Source organism: Lepidochelys kempii, chromosome 3 (genome assembly GCF_965140265.1).
Source record: "Lepidochelys kempii isolate rLepKem1 chromosome 3, rLepKem1.hap2, whole genome shotgun sequence".
Classification (NCBI taxonomy): Eukaryota; Metazoa; Chordata; order Testudines; family Cheloniidae; genus Lepidochelys; species Lepidochelys kempii.
Genome location: NC_133258.1, coordinates 208204515 through 208224207, shown reverse-complemented (window position 1 = coordinate 208224207; position 19693 = coordinate 208204515). Strand labels below are relative to the sequence as shown.

Sequence of the window (19693 nt, the reverse complement as noted above, 5' to 3'; positions counted from 1 at the left end):
GGTCCCTTGGCTGTTGTCAGGTCTAAATCATGCCCCTGCGTTCCCTAGCAGAGTGTTAATTAACTTGTCTTCACTCCCTCCCTGCCCCTGACAGCGAGGGCCTGGACTGAGCTGGACACAGCTGGAGGAACTGGGCAGCGAGGGGCCCGGGGGCTCACGCTTGCCCGTGCAGCGTCGGGTAGCTGCCACCAGTCCCAGCTTGGCTCAGCTGCCTGTGACAACCCAGGCCCGGGAAATTTCCAGCCCCCGTCCTGGGAGTGAGAACTTGCCCTTTTCTGGGTCCTTCATGGCTCCTTCGCTACGGAGACGAGCCCAGCCAGCCGAGGAGGGAATCCCGGTGCTCGGAGAGCCGTGAGCAGGCTGCTGGCTTCATACCCCCCCCAGCCCGCGCCCTGCCAGGGGTCTCCGGGGCGGGGCCCGGGGGCGGGGACGGGGCGGCCCGGGGGCGGGAGCCGGGGGCGGGGCGGCCCCGGGGCCCGGGGCGGGAGCCGGCGGGGCCCGGCAGAGCGCGGGCAGGCGGCGGCATGGTGGACAGCATCTACCGGACGCGCTCGCTGGGGGTGGCGGCCGAGGGGCTGCCGGACCAGTACGCGGACGGGCGGGCGGCCCGCGTCTGGCAGCTCTACATCGGGGACACGCGGGGCCGCACGGCCGAGTACCGCAGCTGGCTCCTGGCGCTGCTCCGCCGCCACCGCTGCCGCGCCGTGCTCGACGTGGCCTGCGGCACCGGGTGAGCGGCCGGGGAGCGGGGCCGGGGCCGGGGAGCGGGGGGCCGGGGAGCCCGGAACGCCCACCCGCTCTAGGGGGGGGTGTGTGAGAGAGAGAGAGACACCCCCCGTGTGAGAGACACCCTGTGCGGCCCCCCCCGTGTGTGACACCCCGTACGCCCCCCCCCGTGTCCCCCGTGTGTGAGAGACACCCTGTGCAGGCCCCCCCGTGTGTGGTACAGCCCCCCCTGTGTGTGTGACACCCCGTACGGCCCCACCGTGTGTGTGACACCCCGTACGGCCCCACCGTGTGTGTGACACCCCGTACAGTCCCCCCCGTGTGTGAGAGACACCCTGTGCAGGCCCCCACCGTGTGTGTGACACCCCGTACAGCCCCCCATGTGTGGTACAGCCCCCCCTGTGTGTGTGACACCCCGTACGGCCCCCCCTGTGTGTGAGAGACACCCTGTGCGGCCCCCCCCGTGTGAGAGACACCCTGTGCTGCCCCCCCCCGTGTGTGAGAGACACCCTGTGCAGGCCCCCCCGTGTGTGGTACAGCCCCCCCTGTGTGTGTGACACCCCGTACGGCCCCCCCGTGTGTGAGAGACACCCTGTGCAGGCCCCCCCGTGTGTGTGACACCCCGTACAGCCCCCCCATGTGTGACACCCCGTACAGGCCCCCACCGTGTGTGAGAGACACCCTGTACAGCCCCCCTGTGTGTGACACCCCGTACAGTCCCCCCCCGTGTGTGAGAGACACCCTGTGCAGGCCCCCCCGTGTGTGAGAGACACCCCGTTCAGCCCCCCCCATGTGAGAGACACCCTGTGCAGGCCCCCCCCATGTGTGACACCCCGTTCAGCCCCCCCCCGTGTGAGAGACACCCTGTACAGGCCCCCCCATGTGTGTGACACCCTGTACAGCCCCCCCCCATGTGTGAGAGACACCCCGTACGGCCCCCCCGTGTGTGTCACACCCCCTGTACAGCCCCCACTGTGTGTGTGTCACACCACATACAGCCCCCCCGTGTCTGAGACCCCCCCGTCTGTGAAATCCCCGTACAGCCCCACTGTGTGTTTGTGTGTGTGTCACATCCCCGAAGAGCCCCCAGTCTGTCGGATCCCCCTGTGTCTGAGACCCCCCCCCCAGTCTGTGCAATCCCCATACAGCCCCCTGTGTCTGAGACACCCCTGTGAGTGAGATCCTTAACCCCCCCGCCCCTGTGTGTGGGAGCCGCCCATCCCACTCTGTGAGAGAGCCCCGTACAGAGGGGGAACCCGCAACATGTGTGTGTGAAATTGCTGTATAGCCCCACCATGTGTGTGACCCCCCTACCTGTGTGTGTGAACCCTCCCCTACCCTGTAGGTGTGACCCTCCCACCCCCACCCTTCCCTCCATTGTGTGTTTGTAGGAACTCCCCCTACCCTGTGTGTGTGAGATTCCCCATACAGCCCCATCCCTGTGTGCGCCCCCCCCATACATCCCTGTGGTATGTGTGGGAAAACCCCTCCCCACACACATGCAGGAACCCCTACTGCCCCATGTGTGTGTGTGAGACCCCCCCCATACAGCCTCCATCCTGTGTGTGAGTGGAAACCCCTGCCTTGTGTGTGTGACCCCCCCTGTACAGCCCCACCCCATGTGTGTATGAACCCCTGAGATCGAGGGGACCCCCCCCCCCGGTGCATGTGAGACCCCTCTTCAACCCCCCAGGGCCTGAGGGGAACCTCTACACCCATGGAGCCTTATGGGATACCCCGTCTCACGCCATCTGTGTGATGCCCCCAGCTCTGGCGCGCACCCAGGCACCCCGCTCATGTGCCCTGCGGGTGTGTGTCACACTCTTCCTGCCCTCGGCAGGGTGGACTCCATCATGCTGGTGGAGGACGGGTTCAGCGTGACCAGCGTTGATGCCAGTGACAAGATGCTCAAGTACGCCCTGAAGGAGCGGTGGAACCGGCGGAAGGAAGAGGCCTTTGACAATTGGGGTAGGCACAGTGCCCCGGGGGCGCACACTTGGCCACATGCCATGGAGCAGTGTGCCTGCCCCTGGATTGCCTTGGCGGGGGGAGGCCCCAGGTCCTGTCTTTTAGCCCGATGCAACATGTACGCCTTTGATTTCCCCTTGGCAATGAGCCGCTCAGGCTCTGAACCCTTCCTGCTTTGTCTCTGGCTGGCAATGAGCGCGGTTGGGGCTGAACAGGAGAACAGCTTCCTGCTGGCACTGAGGGTGATGATGCCTCTGTAGGGGGAGCTCAGAATCCACGGGACTCCTGCTGCTGCTCATCCCGGCATTGAAACGCCTACTGCCGGCTCTGCCAGGCTTCCCCTGCCCCAGGGGATCAACGTCCAGTCCCCAGGTGCTGTCAGCTGCATGTCCAAGGCAGACCCCCCTCATGGTACCCTGTCTCTCAGAGACCTACTGGAACGTTTCCCTGGCATAGGGTCATCAGCAAGTGTAACAACGTGCTCTGTGCCCCTCTTCCCTGGAAGTCATTAAGGAAGACACTTGGATATCACACCCCGTTCGCCCGCCTCGCATGGTGCAGCGCTAGCTTCCCTGGGCCTGGCTTTGAAATGGGAATGATGCCCCGTCCCGCCTCCCCAGGGTAGTGAGTGTCTGAGTGTTGCGGCTGTTGTCTTTGGCCATGGCAGTGCCTCTCTGAGCCGAGCTGGTCAGTTAGCACCACTCTGTGTGGTGCGTGCTGGGGGTCGGCAGTGCTTTCTGGGATGCAGTGGAAATGGGTGCTGAGGCAGGAGGAGTGGGGATCTGTGTGCAGGAGGGAAGGCCCCCTAGCCCAGGGAAGGCAAGGCACGCGTGTGTGTGTGTGTAACCAGCTCTCGTGTGGTGCAGTCATTGAGGAGGCCAACTGGCTCACCCTGGACAAGGACCTGCAGAAGCCTGGAGATGGGTTTGATGCTGTCATCTGCCTGGGAAACTCCTTTGCGCATCTGCCCGATTTCAAAGGTGAGCCTGGTGAACGGGGTCTGCTTCCGGGGACCAGCCCTGCAGCCAGAGCCCTGAGGGCCGGGGGCAGGTGCGCACGCAGGGTTCTCATCTCCAAAGCACCAGCCCTCGGCAGCTGCCAGGCGAGACAGGCCCACCGTCCCATTTACTGCTGCAGGGGGTTGCTGAGACTTGCTCCAGCCCACGCTGGGATGGCAGCAGGATTCGAACTCCCAGCCCATGCTCAGTCCGTGTCCAGAATACAACCAAGGTCCCAACTCCCTGTGTGGTGCAGGAATGAGGGAGAGAAGAGAAGGTTGCTCGGCTCCACCTAGGAGCGTCCTGGATTCTGGGGCTGCTCTAACTTACACTGTGCTGCAGCGGCTCTGTATGAGCTGTCTGTGCAGTGCACACCAGCCGCCCTGTCCTACCCTAGCCCCTCTCCCTGCCCTGAGGGCACTGGGCTGGTCCTCTGGCTGTACCTGCTCCAGGGGCCCTCTAATGCTAGGGCGTTCCTGGATGGCCAGTGTGGGCCATGCTAGGGCCTGCTTATCTCCAGCCAGGAAATGGGGCTCTTGGGGAGGCAGACTAGCTGGCTGTGGCCAGTAAAGCATTGCTTAGCTGAGGCCCGCAGGGCCCCAGAGCCCCCTACATGTCCTCTGCTCTCTGTCAGCGCCACTGTAGGACAGAGCGAGATGCCGTGGGCAGCTGGGGTGGGGGATGGGCTCTGGTGTGTTGCAGACGGGGGTAGCTGAATCCCACCCCTTTGCCTAGGTGACCAGAGTGACCATAAACTGGCCCTTAAGAACATTGCGAGCATGGTGCGACCAGGCGGCCTCATGGTCATCGACCATCGCAACTATGACTACATCCTGGCCACGGGCTGCGCCCCCCCTGGCAAGAACATCTACTACAAGGTCACTGCCCTTCAGGCCTCCCTGGTGGAGGGGGAGGTCACTGGGGGGGGGAGGGGAGGGAGCTGCTCTGTTTGTCTTGTCCCATTGCGGGATAGGGAGAGAGCTGACTGACACTCAGTGATGGAGAGATAGAATCCTCCCGCCACCCCACACGTCCTCCCTGGCCACACGACCTGGCTCTGGCAGTCCCCCAGCCATGCCATGGGCTCTGATGCCCTGGTGGCATGAATCCTCAGCTGGCCTGATAGGAGGGGGCAGCTCTGGCTAATGATGGACAGGGCTTAGGGAGGTAATGGGGGAGCCTGAACCGACTGGAGTCACAGGTGAGGACGGAGCAGAGGAAGGAGAGTGTAGCAGCCCCCTATGTGCCCTCGGGGGTAGCCGTGGCCAGAGGCATCACTGGGTGCTGTGCAGACCACACCAGGAGAGCAGGCTGTGTTGGGGGTTGGGATTGGAGCATTGGGCAGGCTCCATCCCAGAACGAGCAGGCAGGGGGAGGCAAATGCCACCCCAGCAGACCTGGGGCAACTCCCCCCATTGTGCCTGGGGGCTGACTCATGGGAGGGGAGGAGGTAACAGGAAGCTCTTGGCCTTGTGCCCCTTCCAGAGTGACCTGACGAAGGACATCACCACATCCGTGCTGCTAGTGAACAACAAAGCCCATATGGTGACCCTGGACTACACCCTGCAGGTCCCAGCCCAGGAGCCAGAGGAAGCCACGGAACTGAGGTATGTGCTGGCCGGCACAGTCACTGGTGGTGAGAGCAGGGGTGGGCCCCAATCCACATGCACACGAGGTGTCTGGACACAGGGCGCACGCCACAGGGGCCTGTCCTGCTTTGCCCAGCTGGGGACTCCTGCAGGCTGAAGAGAAGCACAAGCCCTGGGCGGCTTGGCTGCATCCCTGCCAGCCCGACTCCCCCACTCACGGCAGGCTCCTGGCAGGGTCACGTTGGCACAGGCCAGAGGCCCCCCCACCCCAGGCGCCTGCCCCAGCCCCTCACTGTGGTCTCTCTCCTGTGTTCCAGCAAATTCCGTCTCTCCTACTACCCTCACTGCCTGGAGGCCTTCACGGAGCTGCTGAAGAACGCCTTCCATGGGCAGTGTCAGCACAGTGTCCTGGGTGACTTCCAGCCCTACCAGCCCGGCCAGGCCTACACCCCCTGCTACTTCATCCACGTGGTGAAGAAGACTGGCTGAGGCACCGCCTGGCGTTGCTGGCTGGACTGCGCCCCCGGCCCTGTGGCAACGGACGAGGACGTGGAACGCTTCTCCATCTTCCTGTCTGAACAGCTCTGCTTGGGCGGCTGATGGGACGCTCCACCATCCGGCCGCTTCAGGGGAAGGCCCCAGGCTTTGCCTGTGAGGCCTCCGTAAGGCTATGTGGCTGGCTAGACTGGCCTGTATGGCTGCTGCTTGTCCCTCTCTGCTTCTCGCATTTGCCAGGCTGCACCGGGGTGGGGGGCGTTTGTCCAGATCTCAGGGCTGTCGAGGGCTCTCCAGAAGGCTGTTGCGGGGAAAGTGAAACAACGCTCATGGAGAGTTACCAGTGCACGTGGTCCTGCGTGTCTGTTCTGCGCCTGGGCTGGGGATGCAACGCTCCGAGGAGGCTGGAGTTGGTGTGAGCAGGACTCTGCTGGTGCCGGTCATGGGGATCTCTCTGCACCCACGAGGGGGGGCAGTGCCTTTGTGCCCTTTGTACGGATGAGTGACAGGGCCGGCTCACGCTGGTTGCTGCGGGTAAGGCCCAGGCCCACTGGCTCGGGTACTCGTAGCGGCGGCAGCTGGAGAACATCCCCAGCCAGTGGCCTGGCTGCAGTGTCAGCAGCTGTCGAACTCCCCAGCTGGACTAAGCTGCCAAGGCTCCAGCCCGGAGGGGCCCGAGCAAGGGTTGCTGAGCGCGGCCCAGGACCGGCGGGGTGCAGCTGGTGGCCTGCTGCCCGGTAGCAGCAGCGTGAGCCTGACCCGAGGGCAAGGAAAGGAGTTGAGAGAGAAAAGCAGGTGGCACAAGCCTCGCAGCAGGGAAAACCACTGCCAGCTGGTGCAGCTGCTCAAGGCTGGGAGTGGGGGGCAGAGGTCCTCGTCTTGTCTGCCAACAGCTAGTACCCGCCTCCCTCCCAGCGCAGGGCGCAACCTGGCTGGGGAAGGTGGCTGCTGTCCAGAGCCAGGCTCCTGGCCCTGAGCTAGCTTCCTCCAGGTGTTGTCAGCATTCAGCCGGTGAGCGGGGGCTAAGCACCTAGCTGCATGGCCGAGGGTGCAGGGAGAGCGACGAAGGGGTAGACCAGCCAGGCTGGAGGCACTTGGCAGCACTGGGAGGGGTCAGCCCCAGCGCCCTGCTGCTGAAAAGGGCAGCGAGAACGAGAAGGTGCTCGTGGGGGCTGGCAAGGCGAGGTGGCTGCTCGAGGCAGCAGCAGGTCTCTCTGGCCCCAGAGGGGAGGTGGCAGCCTAACCCCGAAAGGCTGGGGGGTGCAACACAGCCAACCACTAGTGGGGCAGCTTCGGGGCCTGTGCTCAGAAGCGCTGTGCCTAGCACTGGTGCCCGTGCCTCAGCCCAGCTCCGGGCCAGCATCCTACTCAGCACCTCCTCACCCACCCCCCATCAGCGTGCCCATTGCTGGGCTGCTCTCCCAGCAGCAGAGGAGGGTAAGTGTCCATTGGTGGCTGGAAAGAGGCACTCTGCTGCTCCAGCCGGCTCAGTCCCTCCCCGGGGGAGAATGCCAGGCGTGACCACAGGCTGCGAGAACTGCTACTAATCGCTGGCACTGCTGAGGACAGGCTGTTGCGATTCCCCTGGGAGAGGAAGCTGGGGCCAGGCAATGCGAGAGAAAAGCTGAAGCCAGTATCACTGACCAAGTCTTACTGCCCCACAGTGTCTCCTTGTCCCCAAAGAGCCAGCCACACAGATAGGGGCCAGGGCACTGCTACAGCCCAGGCAGCCTTTGCAGGCTCAGCACTGCTGGGCACAGCTGCCTGGCATAGACCCAAACTCCCTGCCAGGCTCACGTGAGGCCCCAGCTGGCTCAGCTCCGCCCCTGCAAGCCCCCCGACAGAAGCTGGTAAGTGGGTACAATGACACCAAGCCAGGCTTGACAGGAGCCCACACTCTGCTTCTTGCGACCTGCGCGCCTGGTGAGTCAATGCCCCTCTGTGTGCTCAGACTGTAATGACCTCTGGCAGCTCTCTGTGAATGCCTGACCCCAGATGAAGCCAGAAGCTGCAGAGGGGGCAATAAATCCCCAGACACAGCCAAAAACTAGACCAGAAACTCCCCCTTTATTGAGAAAGCCTATGTACAGTACATACCCCTGCCCCCAGCCCGTGCAGCCAGCCGCATCCTCACACAAGTCAGGTGCTCCGGGCCTCTTCCCTGTGTACTGCCCATGTGCTAGGAGCTGGCCAGGGGGATTCAGAAACTTCTCAGGTGACCCACGCTTCCTCCCTGCCGCTTTGGCGCCCCTCCTGTCTTGATGGTGGCTGCCTGAGTGATCAGAAGCACCATCCCTAGCTGAGGTGCATAAGCCAGGAGGGAAAGCAGCAGGGGACCCTCCCACCACAGGTGGCTAAAGCTCCACCAGGAAGTTCTCTCTCATTCAGGATGAGATTCCCCTCCATGCCAAGGGCCAGCACGAGACCACCCTTCAGTGGTGCCAGGTTTTATGCTAGCCCTGTACCCAGGGAGAAGAGTTGTGGGTGTGAATTCCCCTCTCGCCAGGAGAAAAGTCCGAGACCTACTCCCAGAGCCCCCAGCTGTCTACAACCACCCTGGCCCCGTTCCTTGGCACAGCACCATGATAGCTTTGGAGAATCAGACATATCTGCTTGAAACAGTGCATTTCTGACACTTACAAATCTGCACCAACCCCCATTCCTACCTCACCTCCTCCCAGAACTGTCTTGCTCTCAGGGTCTCCCCCGCTACACCCCCTGTCACCTGAGCTGGGACAGTGCCCCGCTGCATCCCCCAGCTATGGAACTGCCGAGAGAAGCTCTCCTTTAATTTAGTGAAACAGACCAAGCCCAGTTTCTCTCCAACTCAGATCTCAGCGCACAGAGACTGACCCTGCCATGCTGCACCATGGCACACAGCGCGGGAGAAGCAGCTGCTGTGCTTCCTGGCAGCCCATCAGAGAGATGAGAAGGAGCCCTAGAAGGGCATGAGTTGGAGCTTATCCACAGCATGGAACGCAGCCCCCAGCCCAGCAGTAGGGAAGCCATTTCCTGCACTGACCACAACACTGATCCCGAGAAGGCGGCGTCTGCTAATTCACTCACATCCCAGGGAGGTTGTGGGAGGGGGAAGAGACAATCCACCCCCAAGCCCAGGATCTCTGCTTACTCCAGGGGGAAGGCACAGGGTCATGGGACATCCATGACTAGTGCAGGGTCTCACAGGGGCTTTGGTTGCACTCCTTTCCCTTGAGATCCACAACTCAGCTTAAAGCCCCTTCCTCACACACCAGGTCATGAGGGCGGGATGGCGGCTGTGGGAGTTGGGTGCACCACAGCCTGGCCATAAGACGTGAGGTTGGAGGAGGGGGCCTGGGACAGAAGAGGAACATGAACCCCAGCTGTGCTGCCCAAAGCCTGAGATCCACCCCACGTCCATGAACGGTGGCCAGGCTTGGCCAGGAGTCAGCAGGTGATGACACCTCCACCTCTCCACATCACCAGCCCACACAGCTGTCCCGAATCCTCTTGGACTTCTCTGTATTAGTGCTTCGTGAGCACCTTCCCTTCCCTTTCCACTGCAGGCTAGCAGGCAGCAAACTTCCGCTGGATCACTCTGTATTTAAGCAGCTCCTGCTCCGAAACGGATGGCTGCAGCCTTGCAGCAGCTTGTTCAAAATCCTCCATGCTCAGAACTAGAGCTGAACTCTCCGTGTCCAGCCCTGGGGGAAAGAGTTACACAGGCACCTGAATGCACATGGCACAGGGAGTTGGTCTTCCCCACCCCCAGTCCAGGAATCTGCCCCCAGCCAGGCAAGACTTGACAGCCCCCACTCTAGACTCTGCATGAGTTTTTGAACAGCCACATGAGGCTCTGATTTCACCCTGCCCCCACCCCCTGCCTCCAGCCCCTCCTCTGACATTCTCTCGCATTCAGAATCATGGCTTAACAAAAGCTGCCCAAGCCTAGGCAAATAAGAACCTGCCTTGTGGGAAGGCAGATGCGTGAACTCAATTTGGGCAGAATGGCTGGGCTTGGCGAACGCCTCCACGCCAGCTCCCCAGAGGGCGAAGGGCACCCTGCCGCGTCTTGCAGTGGAGAATGTTCTTTAGCCCCATATTCTAGAATCGTGATTACGGGTGACTCTCAGCTCTTGGTTTTGTAATGAAGTTTCTAACCATCATGGTTGCGGAGAAAAGCTTGAAACCGTGGTCCAGGTGCCACCTAAGAGCTCCAAAATCAGAAATGAAAGAGAACCCACAGTCTATTCTCTTCTTAAATCCCAGGACTTTAGGGGTCCTGCTTGGTGACTGTGGAATGTTCTGGGCTGGCAAACCTCTAAACCCCGCTCTGCCTCGTGCACATGGGAGCTGTCTGCCTGTCAGTGACCAGAGGGGACAGCTCATGCCTTTCTCCGCAGCCACTCCCTTTCCCTTTAACCTTTCACGGAGAGAAGCTGCAGAGCAGCTGGTGAGAAGAAGAAAGGGGGGCAACAACAGAGAGCAGAGGAGACCTCCTTGCTCCAGCAGCGAGCGTGCCTACAGACTTTTTGGGGTTACACCGGGGCGGGGGGGTGGGGATCGTAGTCCCTGAGCCAAGCTGCACGTACTCGGCACTCAGACTCTCCCCTCCTGTGTCAACCTCACCAGCCCTTGGTCACTTTTGGGCCGTGAGGCTCCCTGCTCAGATCAGATTGAACAAGCCCTGGTGGGACTGTTCTCAGAGCCTGGTGCCAGACCCATCACTATGCAGCTGCCTTGTGCCGAGAGCAGGGGGACAAACAACCCAGCTGGAAGTGGCTGACCGCCAGGATGGCAGAGCAGAGTCCACTTCAAGCCCATTTATATAATGTTTGTTTACCTAGCTTAAGGCACATGTACAAGAGAGAGTGGCTGGAGCGAGAAAAGGTTGCCACACCACTTGGTGACCAAACACAGCCAATGACAAGTCCCCTTTCAGTCGCTGTTCACTACCCCAGCTTTGGCCAGGCAGGAAGGCTGGGTCCCAGGGCTCTCCCTGCTGCCTGACACATGGTTCACTCGTCCCTGGACAGAGCATTTTTTAAGTCTGACTCTCCATTTATTTTGCCTCGCTCGGACCCTTCTTAATACTGCAAAATTAGACAGCATGCTGAGGAGCCAAACCCGGAGAGGGAAGCCAGGATCATGACCCTATTCTACAGATGGGGAGCTCCGTACAGAGACATACCAATGCCCATCACACAGGCTGATTCATGCAGACGGACCCCACCGTGCGGAGCCTCAAAGAGCCCCGTGACAGAGCTAGGACTTGGACAGTGGGGTTCCTAGCTCCAGCCCACCGCTCTAACTAACGGACAATGCTGCCTCTCCATTGCTTTCATCTGCCTTCATGTGTGCATGCCTCCCAGTTTAGTTACAATCCCTTGTGAATGTTCCCAAAATGCCCAGATCATTGGTGAACATGACCTGACCTAGCCTGAATCCCCATGGTAATCCCCGGAGGAGCCTCCTCCCGACTTGGCTTGGCCACTTGGCATTCCCCTTTGTCCCAACCCCCAACAGAGTCTAGTCCAAGCCAGTGTGAATTGATGAGGGAAGATTTCACAAGACACTGTATCAAATGCTTCACTAAAACCCAATTCACTGCCCTTAAACCCTATCAGGGGAAACCCCCATGTCTGCCTGGCGTAATTTGTTCTGCATCACTCCCCTCCCAGTAGCTGGGGGTCCAGCTTGTCTCTAGAGATTTTAACCTCTGCACAGTGCACAAGGGGAAAGGGCTGGGCTCCTACCTTCCTCAATCCAATCCACCTTCCTTTTGACGGCACACATCATGGCGTCTGCACAGAGCGCATACAGATCTGCTCCCGTCAGCTGTGCAGGGCACTGATCCAGGACACTGTTGAGGCTCACTGAAGGGTCCAGTTTGAACCTGCCAGGAAGGGAAATGCTAGATCCACAGACAGCTGGAGACTGAATCCAGCCACACAGAATTCAGCCAGAAGGCTGTGGGCAGGAGGACTCGGATCCCCAGGTCAGCTCCTCCCTGTGCAGCCCCCCTGGGCTCTGCACTTGGTTCTCCATAATCACAGGCTCCACCACTTGATTAACCTACTCGTTCATTTCCCTCCTCCAAGAACACTGCTGGCCCGCATCACAAGTGGAGTCTCACTCCCGCAGGGTAGATTCAAAGGCAATTCAGATCTGTCAATCAGGGAAGACCAGACGTCTGCAGGTCTGGCTCCTGGCTGCAGACTCCTCCCAGAAGAGAGCTTCCGTACCTACCTATATCAAAGTGGTCTCGATATCAAAAATTCCTGTGCAAACCCCACACCCCAGAGGTTCGGTCTCCCCTAACAGGAAGGGCTCTGGCAGACGAGCCAGCCACACAGCCAGACCGGAGAGCATACGACACAGATTTCAGCAACGCACATGTTCATTTCTCCAACCAGGATATGCCTGGCCTGAGCTGGAAGAAACAGCAGTGATCGTCCACAAGCCAGATGGGGAAACTAAACCACCTCCAAACAGGTTAAAGCACAGCTGTACACCATGGATAATCCCTAGGACAGGGATGGGAGACTCCCTGGGGCCCTGCAGTGTGGGCAGGGTAAAAACACTGGCAGATCACAATGGGACCCCTGGCACCACAACCTCTATAGTGCAGGGCCAGCTCCTCAGCTGGTGTCAAGCAACAGTGACTTCAACAAAGCAGCACATAACTCCCCTGCTGAGGGTCTGTCCCCTTGTGTGCAGACACAGCTCTGTTACAGCGCTCCACATCTCTTTGGCTGAGGCCAGGCCTCTTGCAGCCCAGGAAGGGCCTGTGGGTGTGAAGGTCGAGCCCGGAGCTGAAGAGGTGGTGTGAGCTCATGTAGGCCTGGAGGGAGCCCGGTACAGCCCTGCTCCTGCCCACAGCTGCAGGGCTTTCCTTCTCTCCTGGGCAGCAGGCCTGTCTGCCTGGCCTGACACCTCACACACCCTGCTGCCAGCCAGCATGGCCAGAACAAATCCCCAGGCCAGGACAGAGTCTAGGGAGCAGTGCTGCGGCAGCGAGGCCTGCACACCAATGCTACCTCCAGCTCCGAGCTAGGGGCAGCCCACAGAGCTCTGGGCACCATGACCGGCACCTCTGAACTGCCTTCCACTCTGCCAGCCGCCCCCACCCATGCTTAGCCCAGCCCCCGAGCCACACGGCGCATGCACAGCTAAGCAAGAAAGCGGCTTGTTCGGAGCTAGGCATCTGGGCAAACACTCACTTCCTGGTGATGGCGCTCAGCACCCGCAGCTGAGACTCACGGTCCTCATTCATGCCGACGTAGACCAGCTTGTCAAACCTGGCAGTGGAGAGAAAGAGCCAGTCAAGGACAGATCAAGAAAAACCTGCTTCAACAGGCAAGTCACATGCTCCCAGCGTCAGCACAACAGCCCTGCCCCCAGCACCAGGGCAGTTGGTGGCTCCCTGGCACCCGCGTTACCAGGCTCCACTCTCACGCTGAGCCCAGGGACTGGGGAGACAGAGGTGGCCTCACGTCACCCGATTCTCAGCCTGTCCCACCCCAGGGTAAATCAGAGGAGCATGAGGGCTGCTCTAGCTTATGTTCGGGTTGCAATGATCCCCACAGGCTGAGGGCCAGCCCGGGTAGCCAGAATCAACATGTTTCAGCCCTGCCTCAGCCCTCCTCCAGCTCATGCCCGACGAGAGGCGCTGAGTGGGAAGCCAGCACAGACCCTTTGCAGGAGCTCTGCAGAGGCTGGGGAGCCCCGTACACCAGGGCTAATGCCCAGGACTGTTTCCGTTCCCAGTACGCCGCCAGACTGGAATAAAGAGGCTGGAGGGCAACAGGAAATCCATCGCCCCCATTGTCTCCACTGTGGTAGCTTTCAAAGGCTGCAATCAGCACCAGGGCTGTGTCACGCTCTGTCCTGCACACAAACATAGGCAGAGACGGGCCCAGCCCAGAAAAGCTTGCAGGGTAAAAGAGACGAGTGAACATACCACACCACAGGAGGGAAAGGGGACTGGGGTGGGCAAAGTGATAAGGTAACATGGTGATGCAGGCTGCACTGGGCACAACGTGATCTCTTTGAAGCCCGACAGCCACTTGCCCCGTGGGCCCAGAGGCCGAGGCACTGCCCAAGGAGCCTCTCCCCACATATGGACAAGAACAGTACCCATGTGCCCAAGCAAGCCCAGAGCAGCGAGCAATGTACCTGCCAGGCCGGAGCAGTGCTGGGTCCAGGAGGTCAGGTCTGTTGGTGGCACCGATCACAAACACGTCTCTGGTGGAATGAAGTCCATCAAGCTCTGCTAGCAGCTGGGAGACAACTCTACCAAGGGCAAGAGAGGAACGACAAAGGTACGGACCCTCTGGAGTTACTGCTAATCCAACCTTAAGCTGTGAACAAACCCACTCCCCAGATCCATAGACACTTAGCAGTATTATCATCACCAGATCACCCACAAGCCCCAGCTCAGACCAGGGCCCCATTGTACCGGGCATGGTGGAGACACACCATAAGAGACAGTCACTACCCCAAGCAGCTTATAAGCTCAACAGACAAGACCAAGAAATAGAGAGGGAGACAGAGTGTGTGTGTGTGGAGCATCTTGGCTCACTCAGCAGGTCACAAGACCCAAGTCTTTTGACTTCCTGTCCAGTCCCCAGTCCCTGAGACCATGCCACCCACAGCACGCCTACACACACACCCCGCCCCCCCGAAAAGCACTTCACACACACACAGCCCTTGAGACCCATAGGCCTCTCTAACAGGGAACTACATGGGCACAGCCCAAGACCCCTGCCTTGGGACAAGAACACAAATGGCCTTGTGGTTAAGGCAAGTTCCCAGCTCTGCCAGACTCTCTGTGTGATCTCAGGCAAGCCCGTTCATCTCCGAGGCTCCGTTCCCAACGCTGCCCTGCCCCCCCGGCACCTGATGAGGATACACACACTAATGTCTGAGAAGCGCTCCGATGCTCTGGTGACAGGAACCATATATAGACAGACACACATCTCTGTGGATCATGTTCCCTACAGAGACATTTGCTAACCACAGCTCAGACCTGGAAAAAAGTAATGTCGTGCCAACATTTAAAAAGGGTAAACACGATGACCTGGGTAATTATAGGCCTGTCAGTCTGACATCGATCCTGGCCAAGACAGTGGAGTGGCTGATATGGGATTCCATTAATAAAGAATTAAAGCAGGGTAAGATAATTCACGCCAATCAACATGGCTTTATGGAAAATAGATTCTGTCACACTAATTTGGTTTTGATGAGATTATAAATTTGATAAAAATAATAACGTTGATGTAATATACTTAGACTTCTGTAAGGGATTTCACTTGGTACCACAGGACATTTTGATTAACAAGCTAGAATGATATAACATTACCATGGCACTCATTAAATGGATTAAAAGCTGGCTAACTGATAGGTCTCACAATGTAATTGTAAATGGGGAATCATCATCGAGTGGGTGTGTTTCCAGTGGGGTCCCGCAGGGATTGGTTTTTGGCCCTAGGCTATTTAAAATTTTTATCAATGACCTGGAAGAAAACATAAAATCATCCCTGATAAAGTTTGCAAACATAAAAATTGGGGGAGTGCTAAATAACGAAGACGACAGATCACTGATACAAAGCAATCTGGATCACTTGGTGAACTGGGAGCAAGCAAACGGTATACATTTTAAATTGGCTAAACGTAAATGTGTACATCTGGGAACAAAGGCGGCAGGCCAAACTTACAGGATGAGGGACTCTATGCTGGGAAGCAGTGACTCTGAAAAAGATTTTGGGGGTTGTAGTGGATAATCAGCTGAACGCCATGCGACACCGTGACCAGAAGAGCGGACGTGACCCTGGGATGTGTGAACAGGGGAAGCTCCAGTAGGAACAGAGAGGTTGTTTTACCTCTGCATGGGGCACTGGTCCGACTGCTGCTGGAATCCTGCAGCCAGGTGTGGGGTCCAAAATTCAAGAAGGATGTTGATAAATCGGAGAGAGGTCAGAGAAGAGACACAAGAATGATTAAAGGATTAGAAAACCTGCCTTAGAGTGGTAGACTCCAGGAGCTCAATGTGTTTAGCTTTCCAAAGAGAAAGTTAAAGGGTGAACTGATCACAGTTTACAAATATCTACTTGTGGAACAATTATGTAATAATGGGCTCTTCAACCTCGGAGAGAAAGGTCGAACATGATCCAGTGGCTGGAAGTTGAAGCTGGCCAAATCCAGACGGGAAATAAGGCATAAATTTAACAATGAGAGTAATTAACCATTGGAACAACTTACCCAGGGCCATGGTGGATTCTCCATCACTGACAATTTTTAAACCAAGACTGGATGTGTTTCTAAAAGCTCTGCTCCAGGAATTACTTTGGGGCAGTCTCTGGCCTGGGCTATACAGCAGGTCAGACTAGACGACCATAATGCACCCTTCTGGCCGTGGAATCTAGGAACCTGCCCCGTAGTGTACTCTTGCGTAACGAGCTCACCTGCAAGGCACTGCTGGCAGTCAGACCGGTGTGCACCCTCTGCACCCAACAGCCACCCCACAGGGAGTCAGGTGAACTGTGAATGGCAGACACTGCAGCGTCAGGCCTCTGGATACCCTGCTGTGTCTAGTCTAGTCAACAGACTCTATTCCTAGGCCCACAAACACGAGAAGCTACCCTCAAGCCTGTGGATGCCTTGTCAGGCTCAGCCGAGCACAGCCACACCACCTTCATAACGCTTCAGGTTACAACTCACTGTGCTCAGCTGAGCCTTGCACATAGTCACCGTCAGAGGCATGTGCTCCCAAAAATCCCACCTACAGGCCGGCTGGGCTGCAGGAACGTGACTGAGATTCTGCTGACACGTGAAAGGTGTGCGGTGCTTCACACAGCACTCCCTGCCCTGAAGCGCTTCCCAGCCGACAGAGGGAAAGAAACAAGACATGGGTTATGATTTCAGCAGTGATGGCTCTTCGTGGGCAAGGACTGTGTCTTCATATACGTTTGCACAGCAGCCTGAATGCTGATCCTGACCGAGGCCTCTCCGGTCATTTTCGTAAGTGTTTGCCCCACGCCCAGCAACAGGAGGGCCTGATCTCAGCCAGAGGCCCTTAGGACTTACTACAGTCAGCAACAGATAATGACAACGCCCCACGTGTGAGGCAGTGCGAAAGCAGGTGTCAAGCCCACTGCAGCAAAGGAGAGGACTGGGAGGAGCAGGGAGGCAATGAGGGAAGAACTAGGGTGAGATTCTGCCACCAACCTATGTGTGCCTGGCCCTGCCATGCAATCTCACACATGCCTGGCGTGTATCAAATCACCCAGAATCCTAATGTAGCTGCCAAAACAGAAGGGCGCAGCAAGCACTCACCTGTCCATAACTCCACCTGAGTCTCCGCTCCGTCCACGGTTGGGTGCCAAGGAATCCAGTTCATCGAAGAAGATAATGCAGGGGGCAGCTGCCCTGGCTCTGGTAAACACTGGGAGGAAAGACACACGCAGAGCATGGGCACCCAAGAAAGGGCTGCACAGAGAGAGCTGGCACAGTGGGGAGCCCCCATCGAGCAAGCAGTCCAGAGTGGGAGGAAAAGAGAGTTCTCTCTTCCATAACTGGTGTTCTTCGAGACGTGTTGCTCAAGTCCAGTCAAGGGGGCGCCGGAGCCAGTCCCCTGCGGATACTGCTGAGGGGAAAAACTACTGGCACCATGCATGTGGCGAGCACACATGTAAGTTGAATGGACATGAGCAATCACCAGAAAATGACTGGGTCCTGCTTTGCAGACACATACTCCTCAGCCCAGAGCTCTGCCATCTCTCCTGGGACGTGACAGAACATGCCCACAGCTGTTCAGGGAGGAGGCTGCTTGGCAGACAGGAACAGGGCATGTACTCCAGGCACAGGGGTGCATGAGGCAAGGCAGAAAGCACAAAGAAGAGGGCGGCTATGCAGGTGGCATCCTGGGACGGCTACTCACCATTACTGTTATTTATTGGGTGTATTACGGTAGCATCTAGCAGCCCACCGTGGAGCAGCCCCACTGCGCTAGGTGCTGTACAAACACAAGACAGAGAGACAGCCCCTGCCCCAAGGCGCTTACAGTCAAAGTATAAGACACGAGACAACAGATGGGGACAGACAGGGGCATGCAAGGAAACAATGAGGCACGATTGTGTAAATAGATGACACAGACACGGGGAAGGGGGGATGCAGTAGCACCCACAGGCAGAGTGACCAATGGGATGGCAGCAGATGGCACGTTAGCGCCATGATTTTTTGTTCTTTTCTCTTTTTTTGGTGGGTTTAGTTAGCAGGGGATCAGCTAAACGGGAGCGGGAGAGGGCCGGGGAGTAGGAGCAGTGCGGTGTGAAGCCATGCCCCAGCCCTCCCTCACACAGCCATTCAGCACAGGGTGGAGAAAGTCAGAGAAATCTCAGCCCTTTTGCCTGGACTGTCCAGAGGGCCCTGCTTTGCCAGCTCTCATCCCCACCGGCTGGAGTCACTAGCTGTCTCCAGGGGGGAAAGGAGGCACCATCTGTCTGCTACAGCAAAAAGGCTCCTTTCACCACTCCCTCAGCCACCCCTGTTTGTCCATTTTGTCCACCTGTTGGGTCTTATCATAGAGCCAGTCTGCGAGCTCTGCAGCAGCGACTGGCTTCCCATGACATGTCTGGACACACCCAGACACTGGGGCCCTGAGCCTGGTCTGTGGCCCGAAGGGACGGACGTAACACAAACAGCAGCAATAACGGCGAAGGACCTGGAAAGAGCATGGAGCACAGTAGGGGAGAGATGCAGCTGGGTGTGATTACAGAGGTGTGACAATCAGAGTCCAGACCACCCAAAGGGAGAACAGCAGAATGAGCAATTGAAGCAACTGGTCGTATACAATATGACAGATATGGCAAGTCAGGTCTTTTTTGAAACCTTGTGATGTTCATAACTTGATGGTCATTATGAGATATGTCGGCAGATGGTGGTTATGAATCTATGTCTTTAAGTATATAAAAAACGTGCTCATAACCTGTACTACAATTCAGATCCACCTCACAGCAGGGAGGGGTGCTGGCCATGAAATGCTGGATCCCCTCTATGATGGGGGTACACAAGGGAACTGTTCAGGAAATACCTTATCTTAGAAAAGGGAACTGAGCTAATAGAGAAGTGTGAAACCTGCAGTGGCGTCTTTATGTTTATTTTCTGTGTCTTGTGTGTGTGTTTACTTTCCCTATTTCACCTTCCAATCGGTGGCTTTCCCATTAATTCAACCTTGTTTATTTTTAGCCCATGCAGGTCTCTGGCATGCAAACAGCATGGAATATGCATGCCAAAGTGAGCTGATAACTGGGGGCAGGTTCCACTCCTTCAGGGGTGACAAACCAGGGGTGAAAAGTCCAAGTGTCTGGTAGTTAAGAACATGGGGGAGAGGGACTTCGGGAAACTGGGGACCAGAAGGGTTGTTGGGGTCACCCTGCCAGGAGTAACGAGGCTGGTGGAATCTTGGGTGAGACTTTTGTGCTTGTGGGCTGGCTCCTGGTGTCCACGCTCTGAGCCAGAGCAACACAGCATTAAGGCCCCCAAAGTTACAAGGCAGGCGGCAACGGAATCCCTCACTGGTCTGGGTGATCCCCAAACAGCATAGGAGGGCTCTGCAAAGGATGTTGTGATAATTGGGCCAACAAATTTACCCTAGTGTGAGCTCAACTTGTAGTGAGTGAAAATTCACAGAGCATGATAATAACCTGTAATAGTCCATGTTGATGGAAAAAGGTGCCAAAGGAAGACAGAAAGAACAAAAAGTCCTACTGATAAAATTCAAGGACTGTGTTCAAATCATGCCAGGTAAACAAGAGAAGTGTGGGACCAGCAATCAATGGCCCAAAATTGGTGTGTTGGAAGTGAGACCCGATAGGTGGACAAAATTATGTGGGAGGGCTACTCCCCTTTGGGGGCCTTAAAAAGAGACTTGGGGGT

The 19693-nt window shown here is 57.7% G+C and overlaps 2 protein-coding genes across 4 annotated transcripts in view; one reads left to right on the top strand and one right to left on the bottom strand.

Annotated features, from left to right (window-relative positions):
* The first annotated feature begins 476 nt into the window (after positions 1–476).
* Positions 477–6121, top strand: GNMT (glycine N-methyltransferase). Its single transcript, XM_073339886.1, has 6 exons — positions 477–730; positions 2567–2694; positions 3561–3674; positions 4428–4570; positions 5178–5299; positions 5599–6121. The coding sequence occupies exons 1-6, from the start codon at positions 525–527 to the stop codon at positions 5768–5770; spliced, it is 885 nt and encodes a 294-aa protein (XP_073195987.1). The 5' UTR covers positions 477–524; the 3' UTR covers positions 5771–6121.
* A 1700-nt stretch (positions 6122–7821) lies between these two features.
* PEX6 (peroxisomal biogenesis factor 6) overlaps positions 7822–19693 on the bottom strand; it is a 28425-nt gene continuing 16553 nt past the window's right edge. Inside the window, exons 13-18 of one of the 3 annotated variants that reach the window (XR_012158349.1) lie at positions 17093–17201; positions 13934–14050; positions 12979–13056; positions 11512–11651; positions 9724–9962; positions 9316–9459 (exon numbers count right to left, since the gene is read on the bottom strand). Coding sequence is in view for 2 of the 3 variants with exons in the window: in XM_073339881.1 (XP_073195982.1) it covers positions 9323–9459; positions 11512–11651; positions 12979–13056; positions 13934–14050; positions 17093–17201 (581 nt within the window). In the remaining variant the exon portion in view is untranslated. Of the gene's footprint in view, positions 9460–9723; positions 9963–11511; positions 11652–12978; positions 13057–13933; positions 14051–15639; positions 15677–17092; positions 17202–19693 lie in introns of those variants that run through there. The other 2 variants (XM_073339881.1, XM_073339882.1) reach the window with 2 other exon arrangements.

Coding starts and splice junctions, on each gene's coding strand:
- GNMT (XM_073339886.1), top strand. CDS start 525: ATGGTGGACAGCATCTACCGGACGCGCTCGCTGGGGGTGGCGGCCGAG. Junction 731..2,566: donor GACGTGGCCTGCGGCACCGG/GTGAGCGGCCGG, acceptor TGCCCTCGGCAG/GGTGGACTCCATCATGCTGG. Junction 4,571..5,177: donor GCAAGAACATCTACTACAAG/GTCACTGCCCTT, acceptor TGCCCCTTCCAG/AGTGACCTGACGAAGGACAT.